At 38.2% G+C, this 20,906-nt stretch overlaps 1 protein-coding gene across 1 annotated transcript; it reads right to left on the bottom strand.

Annotated features, from left to right (window-relative positions):
- Window positions 1-7,050: 7,050 nt before the first annotated feature.
- On the bottom strand, window positions 7,051-17,836 carry LOC125464289 (myosin regulatory light chain 2, ventricular/cardiac muscle isoform). Its single transcript, XM_048556591.1, has 7 exons — window positions 17,730-17,836; window positions 14,361-14,450; window positions 10,892-10,967; window positions 10,708-10,812; window positions 8,178-8,256; window positions 8,014-8,062; window positions 7,051-7,239 (listed from the first exon to the last, which is right to left on the bottom strand). The coding sequence occupies exons 1-7, from the start codon at window positions 17,730-17,732 to the stop codon at window positions 7,135-7,137; spliced, it is 507 nt and encodes a 168-aa protein (XP_048412548.1). The 5' UTR covers window positions 17,733-17,836; the 3' UTR covers window positions 7,051-7,134.
- Between the last annotated feature and the right edge of the window lie 3,070 nt (window positions 17,837-20,906).

The following is a 20,906-nucleotide window of genomic DNA, read 5'->3' as shown; positions in this document are numbered from 1 at the left end:
ACGGATAAAATTTATCAAAGTGTTGATTTATTGACTACTAATGAAGTGTGAACAAATTTTGACAAATTTAGAAAGACTGAGGATACTACCATGGAAGAGTGCGTAATGGAATTCAGCTGATTGTATGCTAGATTGCAGAAATTTAGTTTAAAAGTTTGGTTTGAAATTCCACAATCTGTGCCAACATTTAAGTTATTGGACTGTACCAAGGTATAAAATACAGACAGACTTCTATTTTGGACAGAAATTAAATTTGTGGATAAACACTCCCTGTGAGAACAAATGTCAGGTGTACTAAAAATTTCTCAGGAAAACATTTCTTTCCAGCAGCGTTTGTAGTTGAAATGAAGGATACAATGTTAAGAAATTGGTGAGACCATCTAGATACAGGTCACAGTAAACAGTATATAAAAACAACAGTAATTAATTGAAATGAGGATAGAAATGTTATTGGTAATTTTGAGAAGCAAAGAGAATATTGGATTCTCAATAACAGAATGAACTCCAGAAATGCTGTAGTCAATCAATGTTTCAGATGCCACTGGAAGTACCACTGAACTGCTTCAAATGATATAATGAAGTATTTGAAACTAAATGTGAAATATTCAGAGGAAAATGATGTAAGTACAGATCAAAGATTGAAAAAAAATACATTGTATTGGTATTATGAAGTTACAGCTCGGTGTTGCATACCTACTGTGTGTGGAATGGCCTGGCTAAAATGCTACCTAGACTCTTGAGTAAGAAGGACTGGGATAAAGTTAATGAGTTTGAGAGTTCCACCAGTTTCAGATGTGATGATGATAATACACTAAAATCTTTGGAAAGGGTAGTTATTCCTTGAAAAATAGACAGAATTGAACATGTCATTAGCACAAAGACAATTTCCAATGATATATCATCGTTACTAGGCCCAACATTGAAAAAGAAAACACAGATGAAACTGTTTGTGGAAAACAACAAAGTTACTATATTTTGAAAATCTTTGAATGTATACATTCACAACTGGGATACCTACTGTATCCCTTTAATGGAACACAGCCTTTTCACTAAAGAATTTAAAGACATTTTATTGACATTGGGGGTGGAAATCTAGAAGACAAAAAGTTAATTGTTAACATTACACTCAATTTGCCCATCTGCCATTTAAAAAAGTTAAAGTTAGGAAACGATGTGGGAATAAAGAATAGAGAGTAGAATAACCTTGTAGAGATGTGATAGATATGAGATTTGTAAGAAATATGAAAGAATGCCATCAAGGGCCTGTCCTTAGCAATATTTCAACAAGGTAATAGTTATGGATTTAAAGGTCCAAGATAAAAAGAAAAAAGATTCTTACAATTTGTTGATTTGGAAACCAGATTTTGACAGTCAACAACAATTCATAGTAAAGATTTAAAAAGTAATTATGGGTAAGTAATTATAGAAAAATGGATTCATGACTGGACTTGGACAACCAACAAAATTTTTCACTGATGAGAGGAAGTTTGCTAATGATGAATTTAGAGGTATATGTGCAAATATGACCATAATTGTTATGAATATGACAGCAGAAAACTTTTTTAGTAGTGAAGTAGGTGAAAGGAACTGTGTAGTAACAAACAAAATGGTCCATAAAATGTTGGCAAATCAGCTAAACTGTAAATGATCACGAGCATCAATATGAGTTGTACATGCTAAGAACCCATTGCAGATATTTGGGGCTTATCCTCCACAACTATTAGTTTTCAGTGGAAATCCTAAAGTTTCATAAGTAATATCCATCATTGGAAGAAGTTTAGTTCTACCTAATCAGGGCATTTGAGTATACTGCATGCAGGCAGAAAGGCTTTCATTCTAGCCAAAATCGCAAAGAATTTGGCAAGTCTTAAGATATAAAGTAAGGCCTCGTTTCAATCTAGGTGATATGATTAAGTATGAGAAGAAGAACTTAAAGATAGGAGAGCCGGGGAAAGGTATTTGGAAAAGTCAGTAAATAATAATTCTACAGTATGGGAATCAGACTGTTTGGCTACATTTTTCAAGATGTAAGTGAGGGCTCCACCCATAGAACTAGGATATTTTAGTTTAGCCTTCAGCAGTTGCTGTTGGGGTCTTGAAGAGTTGAAAGCTGTTTCTTGTCCCTGTTTCAGTTACAGCCAAAAGCTAGGGTTTCTCTGCCTGCTACGAGAGTTGCATATGGGAGAATCTGTTTTCTGAATTTGCCTCTTTGCCAAAGGTGTGTTTATGGGATGTTGCTATATTGGAACGTAATTTGTAATTGTTACTGTGTCTATTACTCTATTACTATTACTCTTATTTTTCCAATTCCTTTTTTTCGCTGTATTTTAACTATAGTGGATGAATAAAATATGTTTTGCTTTAAATTTGGTAGTTGACCAATCAAATTAAATCTGAAACACAACCCCTTACATTTACCTTTAAAATGAGAAAATGTTAGGGTGCAGACTATCTTCTGGATATTTTGAGGGTGTTTAGTCTGGTCCATAATGGTGGGCAATGGCTGAATGCATCTGACACCAACAGAAGCATCAACTCACACCAACCTCATACTGTACTCATGGCATATTTCCAATCTACTTACAGTACACTTCTGCACTTCAATGCTGCACTTAGGAGCAGACTAGACCTTTCATTATAATGCTGCTGCAAGGATGCTTTGTTCTTACGAATAGGCATCCAGCATAAATTGGATTGGGCTGCATTTCAGGCTGCTCTCTTGTCTCTTAGCGCACACTTACTGTGCATCGACCTGAATGCTTGCAGCATCCTTGCCTTGTCTTTAGCGCTTTGCCACCTCAACTGCACTTTAAAGGCTCACAGCATATTTGTCTTATCACAGTTATATTCAGTTATCACAGAAACAGGCAGTTTGTCATGGTTCCGAGTAGCAATCAGTCAAGGGATAGACGTGTTTCTGTACAGCCCATCCTATTGTTAATCACCTACCTGTGGTATGCATTAGGAGCCTATGTGGCAAACACGCTACATTTAACCAAATGGGCCATGTCTCAAAGTCTAAGTGGAGTAATCCTCAGTCAAACCAAAGGGGGCTGTTTTCATTTGGGGAATCCACATATTTACAGATGGGATTCATCTTCTTTCAGTCCAGGGTCTAGGGCACCGTGAGCTGGCTGCCTGGGCTAGTAATTATCACCTTTATAGGGGGTGAGGAGCCAAATGACCAGCACCCTCCCACTGTCTTGTCACTTCCTGCACTATTGTGGGGCATTTGGTCCTTGATTGAGACAATGGGGGTGGGGGATTGACAGAAGTGGAAGTAACTTTTAGTGCTGGTGCAAGTGTGGAAAAGGTGGCAGTGCCCTGAATGACTGCCCTGAGTGGCAACCTGGGACTAGGCTCGGACAGTCTGGTGTCATTGCATCCTCTGGTGCTGCAGAGAGGAGATGACCTTTTCTGTATTTCCTTGTCCATCAGGACCATGTCACAAAGTAACACTCCAATTTCCCCTTATCCACTAGGGAGATGTCATGAACTCTGCAGGGCATTTCTGAATGCATGCACTTGACTGGGTGTACAACAGCATTTTAAATATAGTGCTGCTATAGGGAATCTTGGGTCATCCCAGCAGCAGTGAGTGGGTGAATTGGATTAGCATTGGATGAGAGGATTGCCAGAGAAGCATGGTATATCATTAATGAGACTGGTTGGCCACAACAGTGTGAGAAAACTCATTAGGCTTTGCAAAGAAAAATCCTTCTCTAAACTCTATGAAATGAACACTTGGTCAATTTCTAGTAGTATTCAGCCCAAAGTTCTACACAGGAACAAGACTACATTAATTGTCAACATTTCATAGTTAGGTTTAAAGGCTAGATCCAGAAGAATTTTGATAAAGTGCCATATCAAAGGTTATTGTGGAAAATAAAAGCTCATTTTTACATATTGGGATTGACAGAAGGTTGGCAGAAAACAACTGTTACATATGAATGGGTCTTTGGTTAGATGTGACAATGTGAAAGCTGTGGGGATCTGTGCTGGGGCCACAGAAGATACCAAGGTAGTTAGGAACAAGTGTTGTGAAGAAGACATAAGGAATTGCAAACTATATATAAGTTGAGTGAGTGGGCACAAATCTGGCAGCCTGAGTAAAATGTGGGCAAGCGTGAAGTTGTTCACTTTGGCAGGAAGAATTAAAAAGCAGAGTATTACTTAAATGTAGAACAGCTGCAAAATTCCAAGCTGCTGAGAGACTTAGATGTTCTAGTTCATGCATCACAGTATGGAGGGACAACACATAATCAAGATGCTAACAGGATTCTTAGAATCATAGAATCGTTAAGGTGTGGAAGCAGGCCATTCAGCCCATTGAGTCCACACTGACCCTCTGAAGACCATCCAACACAGACGCACATCCCTACCCTATCCCTGTAACTCTGCATTTCCCAAGGCTAATCCACTTAGCCCACACATCCCTGGAAACTATGGGCAATTTAGCGCGGCCAATCCCCCCCTGACCTGCACACGTTTGGTCTGTGGGAGGAAACCAGAGCACCCGGAGGAAGCCCACACAGACACAGGGAGAATGTGCAAATTCCACACAGTGCTGGCACTGTGAGGCAACAGTGATAACCACTGAGGCACTGTGCTGCCTTTAATACAGGAGCAATTCTATCCTTTAATACAGAAGCAATTGGACATTCAAGAATGAACGTTATGCTTTAGTTATACAGAGCATTAGTGAGACCATGTGTCAAATACTGTATGCAGTTTTGGTCTCCTTATGTAAGGAAGGATGCACGGTAGATTGGCAGATGTAGAAAGGATCTTTGTTCTTGTGGGTCAGTCCAGAACCAGGAAGGACTGTTCTAAAATTAGGGGTCACTCTTTCAACACAGAGGTGAGGAGAATTTTTTTTCTCTTGGAGGATTCTGTAACTCTGAAACTCTCTGCTTCAGAAGATGTTAGAGGTGATATTATTGAATATTCCGAAGACAGAGGTGGATAGATTCTAGTTAGGTACAGAAATCAATGGTTAACAGTGGAGATTGGAATGTCGAATTCAAAATGCAACAGATGAACCTTGATAATATTCAATAGTGGAGCAGACTCAAGGGGTTCAATTATTTACTACTTCTCTTTGTATTTTCGTTAGCATCAGTAGCCAGCAGTAAAATTTAAATTGTCCTGTTATATGGTTGCAATAGTGGATATGGAATCTGGAATAATCCCTAAAAGGAAGCTTGAACAAGATTTGAAAGCTTACGTGACTGAATCATTGATTCAAGTTTCACACATACTCAATGAAACAATTACTTAACGTAAACTTTGAGTGTATTTTTACTTAATATCAAGGTTGTTGGTGCATTGCACAGCACCAATTAGGTTGTACCTTTCAAACATGTTTATCATACATTATGCAGGGTTTTCATTGAAATTGAAGTCAGCAGTCTCTTTTCAAATTAAAAGATGGACATAAATGTAAATAGATTGAATGTTGATTCAGATTGTGATTAACTTTACCCAGAGACAGTACATTGAGGAAAACATACACTTTCTTTAAAAGGTGAATGGAATCTGTAATTATTTTCAAGAATTGTTTAGGAAGGACTTTTAAGGGTTTGCCAGTTGTGTAGGAATCAATTGTAATTTCTTTTGATGTCACAAAGTACTGGATACCATTGACCTGAAATTAATATCTGAAGGAAGTTAAGAAAGAAACAATGTGGTTGCTTGACACAAAGAAGAGTTGCAGACAACATAAGAACAGAAAATACAGGAGGCATGTAAGTGTAATTATTGTTAAATAGGACAGAAAACTTAAGGTAGGATTAATGGGGGGATGGGGTACATTTGGTGACTTTACTGCTGCTTCTTCAGTTATGCCAGAGCTGACAGGATCATTCAACAGAATTTATAAAATGGATCAAGGAGTCTCTGGGGAATCTGTCCCATCAATACTATCATGACAGGACTTTGCAGAAGTGCACTGTTTGGGTGACAACTGGCCCCAATGGAGAAAAGGCTGCTAGTGCACATGATTCAAAGGCCAAATCAGTCGAATGGGAAAATGAGAGATCCCACATACCAGAAGCAAAATTAAACAAATTTGAAACTGCACATTGTACCATATGTCTATGGGAGTAATATAGGTGTCTTTGGTTATTTACAAAAACTAAAGTAAAATAAGCCTTTTTATTTGAAGAATCATTTGCCTGTTAATTCATGTTTAGTTTATGCTGGTTTCGATTAGTGTCAAAGTCATAGCTAGAAAAAGTAGGATCTTGTTGATGTTTTTTCATTTGTAAGGCATTCAGTAAATTTGCCTCTCTTTGATCTCCCGTAGGATCACAATAAATAAGTTACATTTTTCTCCATATAAATAAAAGATAAAGGGTCACTGAAAGACTGACTAATGAAATGGAAACCCCAACCTTAACTCCCTCTGATTTTGAAATTTTGAAGGACATCGACAAGAGAAGATGTACAAATTCAAGAAAAATTTTTAGCAACTGCATTTATTTCCTCCACACTTGAAAAATAAAGAAATTACTCGTAATACTTAATTTCCTATGCATTTTAATGGTGTTCTTGCTGTATTCAAAAATATTGGAAGTTGTCTGCTCTCGTGTCTGCTTACAGAAGCATACAAGAATCACACATAAGCTACACTCATAGAAGTAACAAAGGACATTGTGTAATCTTCAGTCCGAAATGTACAAGATGACTTTAGAATTAAACAATTTTATCTTTTAAAGTTTCTGTAAAACATGCTGCTGGAGAAGATCATTCGTAAAATTTATTAATGATAAAATACTTTCACTGATATTTTGTTCAGTTGATGACTTGATATCATTTTTAAGATGAACAATGAATATTTTTATTGCCAGTTCACCTTGGCTATTGCCAGTACTTCTTTCTGCTTGACCTGATTAACTCCAGCCATTTGCTCTAATAGCTACTTTCACCTTTTACTAATTTCACTACTTAAGTTTAAAGATACAACTCAGTTCCTTTTATATCTTGAACTATAAAAGCGAAAAAAATAGAACTTTCTACTGGTGAATAGAAAAAAATGCAGAAACAACATGAAAAATAACTAAGTTGCAATTTATTCAAAAAAGAATAAAAACAAGAAAGGTGCAGACGAACATGAAGATAACAAAGAATGATTTATTCTTGGTCTTTCTCTTCTCCATGGGTGATGATGTGTACCAGATTCTTATAATCCAGGTTACCTGACACATCTGGAGGGAAAGCTGTGAACATCTGATCAACCTAAAAATATATTTCATACATGAGGTGTTAATAAATGTGAACATCTTAAAAAACAAGGCTTTTTAAAGGGTTCTAACAGGGATATTTTGAGCAATGATAATATTCCTTTGGATATTTCCTTTCTTTAATGATTAATTTTGAAGTAGCTCAGTTACGCATTTCTTCCAAGTGACATAAGAGATCAAAAACATTTGCAACTGTCATGCACCTCCTGCCATTTACCCCAGATGTAGGCATGGGTCTGGCTATACAACTTCGTTGAGGGAAGAGAATATTTGGAGAAGGATTAGTATGTACACATGATATACTTAAACCTATTTAGCTGCGGGATAGAAGCTCAGAAAATAACAAGGTGCTTTTAATAAATGTGAAATCTTCTCCCCATTAATTTGTGACCCCTGAGCTAGGGCTAGAAATGGCACTCCAGCAGATGACCATAGCTGATGGTGAAACTCATCCTCCAAATGGTTATCTTTGGTTGTTTTTGACTTAAAATTATTAATATATGCATGGAGTAAAACCAACTTGGAAATTAGGGACATTTTCAGATTTAATTTTCAATATCACTTAAGGGTGACAGGCGTGATTATAGAGCTTAAAAAAGTCAATCTACTGAAGGTGCTTCAACTGCAAACAAATAAAAATTTAAAAGAACATTGGTGACACGTTTACCTTGATTGCTAATACATTAAGGAATACTAAGTATTAAAATTCATTTGTATTAGCCTACAATGTTTCTTTCTTAAGGTAATCTACTGTTTCCATGAAACCTACCTCTTCCTTGGTAAACCTTTCAGCCTGAGTCATCAGCATTTCCTCAATGCTACAATAATGGGGGAAGAATAAGTTTAAATCACTATAAATGCTTTTTGACTATGAAATATGTTTTTGTATTAAGCACAAACTGAAGAGCTATACATAAGATAATATATACTTACTAATCCTTTCTCAAAACACCCTTGCCTTCAGGATCAAATATTTTGAACGCATTTAAGATTGACTCTTCTGGATCTGTACCTGTGAAGTTGTAAATGAGAATAATACTAGTGTCATTGCTTGACACTTCTGTGTTGTAAATGTTACTTAGAAAATATCAGCCTGTTGTCCACAGCTTGTTGCATGTGAGTAAGCACTGCTTTGCAGTTTCGTTGGTTTCAAAGTAAATTAAATATTGTGTGATCATCAGAGACCATTCCCACTGCTGACCTACTGATGGAAGACAAGTGACACAGCTGAAGATAGTTCAGTTTAGGACACTGCCCTGAAGAGCCCCTGCAACAATGTCATGGAATGGGATGATTGACCTTCAATAACCACTGGCTTGGTATGCATAACTGCAGCTTCTAGCATGTTTGCTACCTGATTCCCATTTCCTTCAATTTTACTAGATTACTTGATGCTTTAATCAGCCAAATGCTCCCTTGAATTGATGGGCAGTGACCCTTAGCTCAGCTTACTTTCGTCTAAGTTTGAACCAAAACCATAATGAGGTCAGGAGCTTAGTGAGCCTGGAGGAACCTGAATTGAGTGTCAATGAGCAGATTATAGATGAATAAATACCGTTATCAAGTACCCCTGCTATTGCTGTGCTGATGATTGAGAGTAGACTGATGGGATGGTAATTGGCTGGATTAAGTTTGTCTTGCTTTTGTGGACATGACATACCTCAGTATTTTTTTCCCAAAAGTCATGTGGGTGCCAGTGGAGTAGCTCTGTGGAAAGCATTTCGCTCAAAACCACAGCTAGTTCTGGAGCGCAAGTAGTTAGAGAATCAAATTACCTATGACGATTGGCATCTGTGATATTAAGGACCTCAGAAGTAGATAGAAATGGGACATTCTCTCAGGCCTTCTGGATGAAAATTGTTGTAAATGCTTCTGCATTGTCTTCCACACTAACGTGCTGCATTCTGACCTCTTTAAGGAGGTGGGTGTTCTTGGAGATTGTTGGTGACATGCCCACCAGATGTAACTGCACTGTAAGTCTGATTTAATCCATATAGGGGTCATTAGTTTTGTTCACAGCATAATCAAAATGCAGCATGTAGCTCCTTCAGATTGGCACCTTAACTTTAGGCCCTGCATCCAAATGTTTCTCGTGACCCTTCCGTGAACTAAATTTAGTCCCCTGACTTGATGGCAGTGGCAGAGTGAGGTATATGCTGAACAAGAGGTTACAGCTTGTGCCCAAGACGCATTTGTTACCTTGCACATGCCCAATTTTAATGCAGCTAGATCTGTTCTGGGGATGGGAATGTTGGTGTCACTGCAAGAGGCTAGAGTCAGAGGAGCTTGGACCTTGTAAAAGTGGAGTTAGATAAAAGATATAGGGAGGGGGAGGTTGTTGAAGGGATTTAAGTACAAGGAGATGGAATATTTTATGTGAGGCATTTGAAAACTGGCAGTTGACATGGGGAGGACGGATCACAGGAGTATGATATCACTGTAACTTTTACTCTATTGTCTTAATATGTGAACTATTCTGAAATTATTTTTGTAATTTAGTACATGAGCATTCTGCATTCTCATATTTCTTTTGAAGGCAGCATTGTTTTTGGGTAATTAAATTAGTCCATTTAAACTGAACGGCAATGGGACAAAGAAACAGTGTGAAATTCAAATACTTTCAATTAATCTTGGAAGAAACCTACAGAAATATTAATGCACACTTGCAATTTCTGTTGTGATTTCTTGTTCTGATTTTCAAAATCTTCCTGCACCACCTCGCCCTTTGTTGCATATTAACATTAATGTTGATGTATTACTAAGTTCTTCCTTCCGGAGTTACAATGGCCCAGATCTTGCAGTCAACATTTATGCTGCACATATTATTGCTGCCTGTGCAGATATCTACAACCTGACCCTTTTATGATTTTCAACTGGGACTTTGAAAGACAAGACAGATCCTTTTCACAACAGTTGTTTCCATATTCAGGTAGGTTTTGAAAGGTCCAGGTCTTTTAGTGAGCTACTGACTGGATAAGGTGGTCAAACAGGGACTGAGCGAATGAGTAATCGGGTGAAGTGTGAGTGAGGTTGATGAATTAGGGAGGAGGTTGAGTGAGTGTTGTCAATGGGTAAAATGAGTGAGTAAGTGAGATGGATGAGATGGTTGGATGGGTGAATTGGGTCAAATCAGTTATACTAGCTAATCTCTGAATTAGAAAAGGTACTAATTCATAAAGTATGTTCAGAGTGAGTGTGCAAATAAATCCGATGTATTTAGCCTAGCTCTGACACTGAGCTTGGTGCTGGAGACATCTGTAGAGGGATTTGGGGCATCAGAAATCGATCCATCAGAAGGATATATTTCCTGTGCTTGTGTGGGTGCAAGGCTTCCACAGGGTCTTGATGTGCCCCTTACTCCTAATGTTCAATTTTTGGTGTGCTGGAGAACTTGGACACAAGTTTCTAACAATATATAACTTTCTTTTGTAAACTATCCATTAATATCTCTTGTTTCACTTACCCTTCAGCTTTTCACCAAACATGGTAAGAAAAACTGTAAAGTTAATTGGTGCAGCAGACTCTTTAATCATGTCATCTAGTTCTTCATTTTTTACATTCAGGCGGCCTGTTGAATAGATCATTAACCATTAAAAAACGTCTTTTGACCTTAGCAGTGAAAATCATTTTGTAATAGTGACACTAACCCAGAGCAGCAAATGTGTCCCTGAGGTCTCCCTTATCAATGAATCCATCCCTGTTTTGATCCATTATTGTGAAAGCCTGGCATTAAAGCAAATTCAATATAGTATTAAAAACCGATATCTTTGGTTATAGCTTGTGTTATAATCAACAAGAACAGATATTTACTGTAATAGTAATATATTTAATATTATCCTTAATTGTACATCATTCCCTGTTAGACTGAGAAAGGAGACTTTGTGCTTCTTGTTTCAGCCTATGTTGGTATTAATCATTAACTTGGTGTTGAAGGCCATAGTTTCAAGCATTGTCCTCTTTGTAGGCCACTCAGGAAGACTACAACACTTTGCAATATGATGTATTTAAACACAGATTTACATATGCATCTCCTGTCTTTTCACAAGCACACATAATGAATGAGAATAAACATGGAATGGAAAAGCACTCCAGGTGAATAGAGTTCAAACACATAAGTTCCTGAGAGTGTGAACTCAGATAGTTACAGCTATGAAAATAAGACCAACAAAAAAACAGGGTGGCACGGTGGCTCAGTGGTTAGCACTGTTGCCTCACAGCACCAGGGACCTGGGTTCAATTTCAGCCTCGGGTGACTGTCTGTGTGGAGTTTGCACATTCTCCCTGTATCTGTGTGGGTTTCCTCCGGGTGGTCCGGTTTCCTCCCACAGTCCAAAGATGTGAAGGCTAGGTGGATTGGCCATGCTAAATTACCCATGGTGTTCAGGGGTGTGTGGGGTATGGTGGATGGGTCTGGGTGGGATTCTTCAAGGGGCAGTGTGGACTTGTTGGGCCGAAGGGCCTGTTTCCACACTGTAGATAATCTAATCTTTTAAAAAAAAAAGTTTCAGATTTTATAAATAGCAGCACACAGTGAAAGTGTAGAGGAAATAACGTTAAGTTTATACAAATCATTCACTGCTAATTTTATAAAATCAACATAACATTGAAAATGTCTTTTGGCAACACTGGATTTCTCTGCATCAATAATCAGTGTTAACTTTGCTATTGACATTTAGCTTTGTAAAAATTAGTGTGGTGATCATTTAGAATGCTTATGAATAGAGGACACTGAGTTAATGGAATTGGTGTATCAGTTTGGTGAAATGATAGATGGTAAAATTTGAATTCAATAATATCTGGAATAAAAAGTCAGCCCGTCGTAGCCATGTAACAACTATTAATTGTTGTAAAATTCCATCTGGTTCAATAATGTCCTTTTTATGGAAGGCAATCTGCCTTCCTTTACCTGGTCTGGCTTACCTATAGCTCCAGACCCACCATAATATGGTTGACTCCTAACTACTTTCAGAAATAGCTTAGCAAACCATTCTGTTCAAGAGCAACAAAGGAAGGGCAATGCATGCTGGTCCAATCAGTTGCAACAGCATCAGTTAATTAATTTGTTAAAAATGTAGGAGACAAATGATTAATTATTCTTTCCCACAGAATTCACAGAAGGTTGTGTGGTAAAGTAGAAAGATATGGATTTTCTTTGCCATCTATGATGAAATTGTATGCATCTGTATAAGGAATTTATTGGCTTTATTTCTTAAGTGTTCAATAGAATAAATGCTTTCCTCTGTCTTAAATCAATAATACTCCAGTTTCCAAATCCTAGGTTTTATTCTATTTCTGAATCATATTTACTTAGTTGGAACAATATCTGTTACTAAATATTGACTGTTTCTATATAAAAGTGCAGAAGAAACATTGACAAAAAGTAGCTTGCAATTTGTGTAAGATCTTTAAAATAGTGCCTGTCTTTCTTAAAAATAATCTTTAGATCTTGACAAACATGAAAACAGAGTCACTGAGCAGATTTTTCTCGTCAACTCACATATTTATTTTGGAAGAGCAAAGTATTGCAGATGCTGATTTGATCTAGGTGACATAATCAAAACTTTAATCATTACAAGAAATTCATTTTGTAAAGCCTTACTTTCATGGCTGCACTGATGATGTGTAACATGTAGGATAGAGTTCAAATGGTTAAGTAAGAAGATCATGACCTACTGGAGAAAGTGTTGGAAATTTAGCAGAGTAAGTCATGAGTGTTACTGAAGGTTACATAGATTGCCCTAGACAATGACCTCTGTTTAAAAACTGATTTTCATGACATTATTTAATTGCACAGTTTTTGTCCAAACTAAAGCTCATGTTTGATAGAGCAGGGAATATAAAGTCCTATTTGCAATTAGAATGAGAATAGTAAAACCGCAGTTGGTTACATTTGGTAGATAGTCGCTGGACAAATTTATATGACATTCCTTTGCCCACTATTCTGGCTGAATGCTAAGCAATTTAAAACAACCATTTTACATTAAAATCATGCTGTATGGACTACTACACAAATTTATTGATCCTCTTTTCACTAATATTGCAAACAGTAACTTCTAAGCTCCAGTTCTTTCATGGCCATAAGCAATTATTATCAGTTTCTAAACTGGTATTACAAATTGAAATGCATAGAATTATTGTAATTAGTTGAACTTTTTCTCTTTAAATAGGCACAGCACCACTAGTTTTCCCAAATGCTGACGTACTTTGTGGATGAATATTCTCTAGCACTTCAAACAGTGACAAATCTTCTTTTCAGAGTCAAAAACAACTTTCATTTTTGTGGTGCCTCAAAAACATCCCAAGGAATGTCATCAAGAAGCATGGGAAACTTGAGCCACTTAAAGATATATTAATACATATAACAAAGGAATGTAATCAAAGAGAGAGGTTTTAAAGAAACTTTGAAGGAAGCTATGGAGCTGGAGAGCTTAGGATCTCAGCAGTTACCAACAGTGTGAAGAGGAAGGTCTGAAATGCACAAATGACTCCAACTGGAAGATCACAAAGATCTTGAAAGGTTGTAGGCTTGGAAAATGTTGTATGTCTCGAAAGGAGTGTAACTGTTAGAGGGACTTGTAAACAAGCTGAGAGTTTTAAACCTGAGGCAATGGTGGATCCAAGACAATAAAATGTCAGGCTGGATGAACACAGCAGGTCCAGCAGCATCTCAGGAGCACAAAAGCTGATGTTTTGGGCCTAGATGGTGGATCCAGTTCCATTGTAGGTCAGTGAGCACAGAGGTGATTGGCGAGTGGGAGATGGTGCAAGTTACAATCTGGACAGTAGCATTTTGAACTATTCAAGTTTGTAGAGAGTGGGAGGCTGTCCAGTATAGCATTGGTATGGCCAAATAATATAGGTTGATGCAGAAGCAACTTACTTTAAAGGAACCCCAAAGCAATATCTGTACTGGGCATCAAACAAAAAGCAAAATACTGTAAATTCAGGAAATCTGAAATAACAACAGAAAATGTTGGAAACACTCAAAAGGATATGCAGTTGCTTGGAGAGATGAAAGGAGGATTAACATTTCAGGTGATTGATCTTTTGCACCACTAACAAAAACAACTTTGGGTCCAACTCCGATTTTGGTTACAGAAATGTCAATAAAATTACCTCCTTAAATTCCTGAATCTGTGACTGATCAAACATAGAGAACACATTGGAGTTTGCTCCCTCTATTTTCTTCTTTGCCTTCTTGGGAGCCTAAAGAAAGAATCATCCTTATCAGCATAGTTTTAGAAGAGCAGGTAATAGGATACAATAATATGTGCTACTCGACTGGACATATGGTAGGCTAAGGTTTGCCTTGAGGCTAAAGGGGTATAAAATACACTAACGCTTCAAACATAAATTGCCCATAATGTTCAGGGGTGTGTGGGTTATAGGGGGATGAGTCTGGGTGGGATGCTTCATGGGGCGGTGTGGACTTGTTGGGCCGAAGGGCCTGTTTCCACACTCTAGGTAATATAATCATGAATAGGTCCTCTTTGTCTTAAAGGGTAAAATGTGCCTTCAAATTCTGCATCATAAATGCAGATGAAAATCAGGCAGGTAGCTGTAAAAATCAACAAGCACAATAACACAAATAGTTATATTTTATATCCTACTTCATGTAGAACTTTTATATTATAGAAGGGGGAAAACTTTTCATTTAACAACCAGACCAAACACCATTTTGAAAATAGCATTCTATTTATATATTCTTCTGCTTCCCTCCATCTCATATGTGTCAAACTTGAGGCAGATCAGCCTATCTTGGAGACATGCTATATCACATTACTGTCTCCACGCACTCCCTAAGTAGCACCTTAATTCCCGCCTACTGTCCAACTCCTCCATCTACCAATACCGGCATCCACTCTCACAAGTTGCTTGGAGGTCACAGAGCTTTACCAGCAAAGGACCAGACAGAATCAGTGTCTGGGCAAGGTAGGCCTATGTTGAAGAGCAAAAAAAAGTTATAAATAGTCACTTAGAAACATTATTGGTTTCTAGTCATGGATTTCCACTGGGGGCCTGGAAGTCCGTTCCTTGTATGTGGAGGCAGTAGCGTATTGATAATCTCACTGGAGTAGCAATCTATAGCCCCAGGCTAATAGGAACATGGATTTGAAGCCTACAATGGGCAGTCAGTAAAATTTAAATTCAGTAAAAAGCAAAATCAGGAAGTAAAAGCCAAGCCTAACAATGATTATGTAATCATTGCTAATTCTCACAAAAACTATCTGCTTCATTAATGTTAGAGATGGTAGGAATGGCTCATTAATGCCTTTTTTTAAAGAAGGCAATCTGCTGTCATTACCCAGTCCTGCATCTATGTGACTCCAAGCCCACAGCAATATGGTTGATTCTTCACTGCCCTCTGGGCAATTAAGGATGGGCAGTAAATGATGGCCTAGCCAATGGCACCCATATTTAAAAATGAGACCACAAGCAATGACTTAACTGTGGACAAGGACATGTCTTCGTGGTGGATAGAAGTCCCAAGCCACTGAAGAGGCACATTTTCTGAGATACTAGAAAATCTCTGATAACATCTTTATGCCTTTCTAGACGTTTTAACAGAAGTGTAACTATGTCTTGAAATTGCCATTGAATGCATAAAATCTTAAGGTTAATTTCAGGGTTATGTCATGCACCTCATTTTTCAGGTTTTGTTACTGCAGCCTATGACAGGCAATCTAAATCCCTCGGTTGGATTTCTGCTTCCTTTCGCACTCTTAGCCTCAATGTCTCTAACTGAATTTCAGCACACTGTTGCTTAATAAACATGATTATCTCTGTGTGTGTGTGTGTGTGTGTGTGTGTGTGTGTGTCTGTGTACCCAAACTTTTTCTTCATAAGCCTCGTGACTGCTTGGAGCCAGAGAAGAGTTAAGTTGACACACAGTTATTGCCCATTTTTAAAAAAGCAACCAGTGAGGATTTCATATGGCCCTGGAGCAATTAAATTCATTATAATGATTGCAACAGGGCAATCTCAAAGCTTTGCAAATAACAACTTTTTATGGTGAATGGATTATTTCAACTGAATCAATAAGGGTCAGCTGTTTTGCATGACCTGAGAAAGCTCCCGAAAAACTTGCATGTCATTTGCAAGTTTCATCATTGTATATTATGTTAAAGTTCATGAGCATTAACTTTATCTCATCAAGAAGTTGTTTCTGGTCTGCCGAAAATACTGTATTGGTTCATAACATGCAAAGAGAGAACTTGCATTTAAGGTGTACTTTTGATGACCTTTTCAGTCACTGTTGCACTGTTGGGGAGAGGAACACCTAATCTGTGTGTGCCAGCTCTACAAACAGAAAGGAGCTAACTGACCAGACAATTTGTTTGGGTGCTGACTGCTGAGAAGTAATTGCTGGCTGACACAGTGAAAGAGCTGCCCTGAACTTTGAATAATGCCATTGGAGTTTTATGTTATCTGAGTGGTTCAGACAAGACTCCAATGAACAATGCACCTGCCTTTCAGTACTGCCCTGGAATGATAGCCTAGATTATGTGCTGAAGACTGATATGAAGATGTGAATTTGCAACCACGTTAGTTAGAGATGCCGCTATTTGAACATAAATTAAACCATCATAAAGTTTCTTTTTACAAATCACATTGAGGTAAATTTAGTACCCAACCCAGGAATTTGCACATAAAAGTAAATAAATAGCATCCTCAATGTATAGTTACAGTATTTTATAAAGGCAGGTTTTTACACTTTAAACCTCTTAATATAAGATCTTACAGGATTAATCATCAGTTTAGTAGGAGCTTATTAAATCCTTTACGAAATGGAAAACGGCAAACATTTTACAGTTTATTATGTAGAAACCTGTCAACTCTTGCAAATTCTCATAAAAACAGCAGGGAACCTCACTTACATTTCCCTGCCAATTTGTTGCTCTAATTTCCTGGAAGGGTTGAAAACTTTTGGAGGTACAAATCTAGACAGCCATCAGAGCCTTTAATTGGCAACTTGTGAGTTTGGACAGCAAATGTCCACAGCCAAACCTGAGAGTGCCCAGCAAGGTTCACAATATCAAGGAGCCAGGGCTGATTTTCTTTGTGTTTACCATGAGATACCAATTGGAAGATAGCTGTCACTGTCCTTGTTAAGAGCAATGTATTCCGTATAGACCAGAGATCAAATCTGGATCTTCCCCATTTATGTTGTTCAATTATTTTCTAACTCGGCTGTGAAGGCATCTGCAAATTTTTAATTTTTTTTATACTTTGCATTTTAAAAAAACTTTCAAAAGATTACATTTCAAAACCTAGTTAATCTTTTCTTATAATCTTGCCTACAGTTTAAAAACATATTTCCAGCACACAGCCAAAGTAGAGCAGCATGTTGGAAATACAATACAAAATCACCTAAAGCTGTTATGTTGGTTAACTCAATCTACCTTCATCTTCTCCCCTGTGATAAAGCAGGCCACATAGTGGATCTTGTATGTAATACAATACGGCATAAACACAGATGCTTACCATTGCTGCAGCCTGTGTGATGTTGCTTTTACGTGGAACACAATGCTCTAGACAATGCACAGTGCAATATATACACTTTGTAAAGTGTAAAAATAAATGTATTCCTACTTTGGGCATTAATTAGTAGCCTGCTCCTCCAAACACCACCCCTCATTTTAAAACTATTTAGTGTCAGGCAATGATCCCTGGTACAATGTGTGCATGTGTACGGACTCCTCAAGGTTATAGAAATGTTATGCGTCAGAGCTGATTCTACTTTTAAGACTTTGACCTAAGCCCTCGGCTTACTCTTTGTCTTCTGCCATGAAGCTACGTAACATGTGCACTTGCTAAATTAAAACAGAACAATGCAAGAATGTAGCGCATTGGACTTTCTCAAAAGCTTCAAGATCCCATGTCTGTCACTCTTGTGTCTATCATCAAAATACATCAGTATTTACTCAGTAAATGTGACCTTTGTCATTAAATCTGTTTCCCTGGTAATTTGACTTGGAGATTAATTTTTATAGGTTCTTTTGCTTTTAGCTCATACTAGAATCTCCCGTTTAATTGCTTTTGATCAATACTAGGGAAATATTTCTTTCCCCCACTTTGCTTCAATGATGTAGTCAACTTTAACAGGATACTTATGTTACTTGTGAAGTTCAGGGTGTTTCAGCAGAATCAGTTTCTGGCCTCCCTAAAAAAAGTTGCCATGTTTGTGATATGTAGAAGAGAGAACCCTTCCTCATGATGACTTTCCACAACGGTGCATATTTTGTAAATAATACCCACTTACAATTAATTTTCAATCTGAATTTGAAGGTGAACATTCCCTCATTTCATTGTGCATTTAGTATGAATCCCAAGGTTACTTAATCAAATATACTATCAGAGCCTGCAATAGAGAATCTTGTCTGACATCAAAGTATATTGGAAAGAGTCATTCTTGGAATATTATCCCCTAATGTAAACATTAAAATCTCAATTGGCTCTGCAAAATAAGGGGTTCATTGACCTGGTTCATGGTTGGGGGATCACTTGAACCAGATACAGACTCAATGTAGTAATGAAGGTGCTGATGAGCTGTCAGATATCCCTGTGCTTCAGGCCTCTTCTGCATTCCCAATTATAATTTATCTACATTTGGTGAACATGTATTCAATTGCTGAGCCCCAAGCTCCAGAACAGGATTGTCTAATGTTTTTGTAATGGGGCAAAGCATTTTTCAATTTTTCTCTGTCAGGGCGTGTCAGATATACAAAGCCACACTCAAACACAGAGCATAGAACTATACAGCATAGGAATGGACCCTTCGGCCCACAATGTTGTGCCGAACATGACACCAAATTAAATCAATCCCTTCTGCCTGCTCTATATCCCTATCCCTCCATTTCCTGCAAATTGATCTGCTTATCTAAAAATGCCTTAAATGCCCGTATCATGTTGCCTTCACCATCCTGGAAGCACATTACAGACTCCTATCACTCTCCGTGTAAAAGAACTTGCCTCTCACCTCTCCTTTGACCATTCCCCCCTTACCCTAAATCCATGCCTCCGAATTTTCAACATTTCAACTCTATGCATCTCATAATTTTTTTTAGATTTCTATCAAGACTCCCCTCAACCTCCTTGGTTCCAGAGAAAACAATCCAATCTTTGATAGCCAGAGACTATTTCCCAAGGCAGAAATGGCTAACACGAGGGGTCATAGTTTTAAGCTGGTTGAAGGAAAGTATAGAGGGGATGTCAGAGGCGGGTTCTTTACACAGAGTTGTGAGAGCATGGAATGCGTTGCCAGCAGCAGTTGTGGAAGCAAGGTCGTTGGGGACATTTAAGAGACTGCTGGACATGCACATGGTCACAGAAATTTGAGGGTGCATACATGAGGATCAATGGTCGGCACAACATCGTGGGCTGAAGGGCCTGTTCTGTGCTGTATTGTTCTATGTTCTATGTTCTTTCCAGATCCAAAATGTCAGCCATCCTGCTCCTCTGATGCTGCCTGGCCTGCTGTGTTCCTCCAGCTCCACACCTTGTTATCTCAGACTCCATCATCGGCATTCCTACTATCTCCAAGTTTTTCTAGCCTCTCCTTATACTCATACCCTCTAATCCAGGCAGCATCCTTGTAAACCTCTTCTGCACCCTCTCCAAAGCCTTCACAGCCTTCCTGTAATGTGGCGACAAGAATTGAACACAATACTCCAAATGCAACCTCAGCAAAGTCTTATAAAGCTGCACTATGACATCCTGACTTTTGTACTCAGTTCCCCAACAAATAAAGATAAGCATGCTATATGCCTTCTTTACCACCTTATCTACTTATGTGGCTACTTTCAGGGACCTATGGACTTGAACCCCAAGATCCTTCTGTACATCAATGCTGTTCAGGGTCCTGCCCTTAACTATATGCTTTGCCTTAACATTTGATCTCCCAAAATGCCATCCTGCACACTTACCCGGATTAAATTCCATCTACTATTTCTCCACCCATATCTGCAACCGATCTATATTCTGCTGTATCCTTTGACCACCTTCTACACTATCCATAGTTCAACCAATCTTTTTATCATCTGCAAACTTACTAACCACTCTCTATATTTTCATCCTAGCCATTTATATTTATCACAAACAGCAGAGATCCCTGTACAGATCCCTGCAGAACACCACTGGTCATGAACCTCCAGCTCGAAAAACACCCTTCCACCTCTCGTCCCTGTCTTCAATGGGCAAGCCAATTCTGATTCCACACGTCACCATGGATCCCATGCATCTGAATCTTCAGGATGAGGAGTGACCTTGTCGAAAGCCTTAGTAAAATCCATGTAAATAACATCCACTGCTTTCCCCTCACTGATCACTTTTGTCACGTTCTTGAAAAATTCCAAGTTAGTAAGACATGAACTGCCCTGCACAACCAATGCTGACTGTCCCTAAAGAGGCCATGCTTTTCCAAATATGCATAAATCCTATCCCTAGGAATTCTGCCTAATAACTTCCCAACCATTGATGTGAGACTCATTGCTCTATAGTTTCCTGGATTATCCCTATTTCCCATGTTGAACAAAGGAACAACATTAACTACATGTGAGTCCCCTAGGATCCCTCCAGTGGCTAGTGAAGATACAAAGGTCTTGGTTAATGCCCCAGCAATCTCCTCTCTTGCCTCTCTCAATAATCTGAGGTATTTACCAT

This window comes from Stegostoma tigrinum, chromosome 26 (assembly GCF_030684315.1).
Source record: "Stegostoma tigrinum isolate sSteTig4 chromosome 26, sSteTig4.hap1, whole genome shotgun sequence".
Classification (NCBI taxonomy): Eukaryota; Metazoa; Chordata; class Chondrichthyes; order Orectolobiformes; family Stegostomatidae; genus Stegostoma; species Stegostoma tigrinum.
The sequence above is the reverse complement of the archived record's forward strand: the minus strand, read 5'-3'. Positions and strand labels throughout refer to the sequence as shown.

Excerpts from the sequence above, each read along its gene's own strand:
- LOC125464289 (XM_048556591.1), bottom strand. Across the intron at positions 8,257-10,707 it reads GTTTGGTGAAAAGCTGAAGG|GTACAGATCCAGAAGAGTCA; the intron begins GTAAGTGAAACA and ends ACAACTTCACAG. Across the intron at positions 7,240-8,013 it reads AAAGGTTTACCAAGGAAGAG|GTTGATCAGATGTTCACAGC; the intron begins GTAGGTTTCATG and ends ATATATTTTTAG.